This window comes from Hyposmocoma kahamanoa, unplaced genomic scaffold (assembly GCF_003589595.1).
Source record: "Hyposmocoma kahamanoa isolate Upper Pololo Valley unplaced genomic scaffold, ASM358959v1 200, whole genome shotgun sequence".
NCBI lineage: Eukaryota > Metazoa > Arthropoda > Insecta > Lepidoptera > Cosmopterigidae > Hyposmocoma > Hyposmocoma kahamanoa.
In genome coordinates this window covers 593,705-597,946 of record NW_020653724.1, presented here as the reverse complement: position 1 = coordinate 597,946, position 4,242 = coordinate 593,705, and the positions used below count along the sequence as shown (strand labels likewise).

The following is a 4,242-nucleotide window of genomic DNA, read 5'->3' as shown; positions in this document are numbered from 1 at the left end:
CCTGAGACCTTTAACTACTACGTAATATATAATATTTATTAACAATACCTCGTATATATTTATATATACTTTTTGAGTAATTTTATTAATATTCTTTCCGTGCGTAAGTTTTGTGAGTGAGATTTATATGTTTTAGGTAGAATAGACCAGACAACCCTGGTTCATTTCAATTATCTGATAGATTAAGGATTAGAAATAGACAATAGCTCACTGTGCTAGTGGGAACTTCGTATTTGGAAGAGGCCTGTGTACATAATTTACATATTTTTTTAAGTACATTCTGTGCGCTTACATTCCATTTGATACATTCCAGTGACGCGATATCCAGTACAACATGATGACCAGGAGAATGTTGTCTGAAGAAAAGAGCAAGAAGATGGAAGCTGAGCTCAATGAACTGAGGGCACTGACAGATAGGCTTCTTGAAGAACGCGATGTATATGAAATGGAAATGCAGGCGCTCAAGACTTCACGAATGACATTAAAAGGGAAATTTGATGAAATTCGACGATTTTGTGAAGAATTAGAAAAAGAGTGCAAACGAAAGGAATTAATTATAGAGAGCTTCCGAGAAAATCACCAGGAACACGAAGACGCCTTAGACCGTATCAGATTTCTTGAAAGACAGGTAAAGGAATCAAATCCTGAAGTTGCATCATTACACGAACAAAGCGGAAGTTACGACCACCTAACGACCTTGTCACTCCGTGATGAACTAGCTCTGGGAGACAGGAATGTATGCAACAGTAAATTATGCAGCACTAAATCGCAAGACCCAAGATTTTCCAAATTAACCAACCTGATAAGAAAGAAATCGAAAACTCTTAAGAAAGTAAAATCAGAAAAATTAAATTTACACAAGGACAAGGTGAAGATGGCCGAACAAGTGAAAGATCTAGAGTTAGATCTTCAGTCGCGAACTAAAGACCTACTTTCTACGCAGAAACAACTAGAAGAACTTTCAGCTGCAACTAATGAGCTTTTAAAGCTGGGTACTGAGTATAGAGAACTTACTCAAGTCCTTCTTCACGATGAGCTTAGTGAAACAAATGGTCCAGTAGAAATAAATCAGACTCCGTCCCCACCACCCACATTATCAACGCAACCAACACGTGCATCGTATGCCAGCGTTGCTGCAGGAAAACGTGTCTGCTCCACTACAACTGTTGAAGTTCGACACAGTCAACGGTCAACCAAGACTATTAGAACTCCGACCAGGCCATCCAGAAGAACGGTAGTTTTTTCTGATAAAATAGGCGTAGGACTAGGCCACCACCTTAGTAACCACTTAAAACAAAGGGTAGTCAACTATTGCTATCCAGGAGCTACTTTTAGTCAAATTATTACACTGTTAAGTGATTGCAACTTTGATAAATATACAACAGTGATTCTTATAATAGGTGATAGTACTAACATTAGTAAAAAAGAAGTAAATAGTAGCATTGACGTGTTCTTGAGAATTCATGAGAAGTGTGGGTGTAAATTCATACTAAGTGCATTCCCTTACTGCTGTAACCTAGGCATCGCTCGTAATAAGTATATATATAACATAAATTCGCACATACATAATTTGACTTGCCGTCATAGTGACGTTATATTTTGTTTTGACATTAATAAGTTCGTAAGGAACTTCAAACTTTTTGAGGATAATTTACTTTTACCCCTAAGGTATCTAAGACATATAGCTAGTTTGCTATCTTTTAATATTAAGGACGCTGTTATAGAAGATATAACACAGTCCCACGACAATGCTCCTACTTTAAGTAGCAACAGTATACATTTTACTAACCATAATTTAAACTAAAAAACACGACGACAGAAAAGTCTAATCGTTTCCATGTAGTACATCAAAATATTCAAGGCTTTTCTGGCAAAATATTAGAAATAAGTCTTTTTTTGCACGATATTTCCGTTGACGTGTTTTGTGTTACAGAACACTGGCTGAAAGATTACGAAGCCATTAACAATATAGAAAATTATGTAATAGTCAGTTCGTTCATAAGAAAGAGCTTAAGTAGAGGCGGATCCATGATTATTATTAAGCGTAACTTAAAATTTAAAGAGCGTAAGGATATCACAAATCTTTCTACTGAACGAACTATTGAGATTTCATGTGTGGAATTGGATCAGTTTGTCGTCTTATGTGTATACAGGCCCCCCTCTGCTAATTTTAACGAGTTTGAATTAATTATGGAAGACAGTTTAAAGCGGATTTTTCCAACCAAAAAAAACGTAGTAATATGTGGAGATTTCAATGTAAACCTGTTGGAAAACTGTTCTACTTCTGCAAGACTCATTAATTTATTTCAAAGTTTTAACTTGATTAATCTTTTTTTAGAACCAACTCGCATTACTGCCTCCTCTTCTACTTGTATTGATAACATCTTTTGTAACACAGACGCAGTGTCTAAATCAATAATAAATTGCTTAAGATCCGACCATAGTGGCCAATTGGCTTCTTTTAATTGTAAAATGAGCAAGAAGGTAGACCAATTTCTCTGCAGACCGATTACCACAGAACGAATAATTAGATTTCAAAATAATATCGGCAACAGTTTAAATTCCCTATCCCATATACCGGAGGATCCAAATACTTTATATAACACGATATTTGGTTTAATTAAAAATGAATTTGACAATATATTTAAATCGAAAACATTAACTTTCCATAGAGAGACTAAATTCAACGACTGGGCAACAGTAGGTATTCATAAGAGTAGGTCTCGTTTGTATGAGCTATATGCTATGAAAACTTATAATACTAATTCCAATTTCATAGAATATGTTAGAATTTATTCGAAAATATTTAAAAAAGTTTGTGTAGCTGCTAAGGTTAAGTTTCACAGCGACAAAATTAGACAATCGATAAATAAATCTAAAACTACTTGGAGCATAATAAATAAAGAGTCAGGCAGGGTTAAACTACACGATAGAGATATAGTTTTAGAATTAGACAGCAAACTTATAAAATCTAAAGATAAAGTAGCCCAAGCTTTTGAATCGTTCTTTTCGGAAATTGCTGTGAACACTACAAAATCATTAAATTCCTCCCCTTCACTTGCTATTGATCTCCTAAAGGAAAATGTTAACGTTTGTGGCAGTTTATTTAATTTTCGTCATGTTAATCCACAAGACATCATAAAAGCTTTTAAGTCAATACATGTTAAAAAAACTGAAGATCTCTGGGGCATATCAACTAAAGTTATAGACTCAGTTATTAATCTCATTTCCCCACAGTTAGCTGTAGCTTTCAATAGGTGCGTTGACGAAGGTGTTTTTCCCGATTTAATGAAATACAGCAAGGTTATTCCCTTATTCAAAAGCGGTAGGAAAGTTGATCCTAGCAATTATAGGCCCATTTCAATTTTACCAGCTTTAAGTAAAATATTCGAAAAGGTTCTGCTAACTCAATTACTGTCCTATTTCGGTAGGAATCATATTTTTCATAGTGAACAATACGGGTTTACTAGTGGTAGATCGACTAGCGATGCGGGGGTAGCGTTACTAAAACACATCTTTGATGCTTGGGAAAGGTCCCAGAACGCTATTGGTGTTTTCTGTGACCTCTCAAAGGCATTTGATTGCGTTGATCATAATACTCTTATTAGTAAGCTGGAACATTACGGTGTAAATGGCAAGGCGTCGAAACTTGTCTCGTCATATCTCAACGGTAGAATTCAGAAAGTAGGCATAAATGGAGCGACTTCTTTGGGTTCTCCAGTAAAAATGGGTGTTCCGCAGGGCTCAATACTTGGACCTTTCTTATTTCTGATTTATATTAATGATCTGCCATTCTTTGTTAAGGACCATTGCGAAATAGTGTTGTTTGCTGATGACACATCCTTGATTTTTAAAACAGACAGACATGACATTAACTATGACCGTATTAATGATACCCTCTCTAAAGTAGTTTATTGGTTTAATGCTAACAATTTATTGCTTAATGCCAAGAAGACAAAATGTGTTAAATTTGAATTACCTAACGTAAAATCGACTAGTCCAAGCATAGAAATAAACGGAGAAAAGTTAGACCTTGTTAATAAAGCAGTCTTCTTGGGAGTGACCTTAGATAGTAAACTTCAGTGGTTTCCACATATATCGTCCCTGGCCAGCAGATTAAGCTCCGCTGCATACGCAGTCCGCAGAATACGTGAGCTTACCGATGTTAGTACTGCTAGACTAGTTTACTTTAGTTACTTCCATAGTATAATGTCCTACGGGATTCTCATGTGGGGTAAAGCG

The 4,242-nt window shown here is 35.6% G+C and overlaps 1 protein-coding gene across 1 annotated transcript in view; it reads left to right on the top strand.

The window, feature by feature from the left end:
* The first annotated feature begins 334 nt into the window (after positions 1-334).
* The window catches only part of LOC113226750 (putative inorganic phosphate cotransporter), a 35,944-nt gene continuing 32,036 nt past the window's right edge, over positions 335-4,242 (top strand). The window contains exon 1 of the mRNA XM_026459479.1: positions 335-1,234. Coding sequence (XP_026315264.1) covers positions 335-1,234 — 900 coding nt within the window. The remainder of the gene's footprint in view (positions 1,235-4,242) is intronic.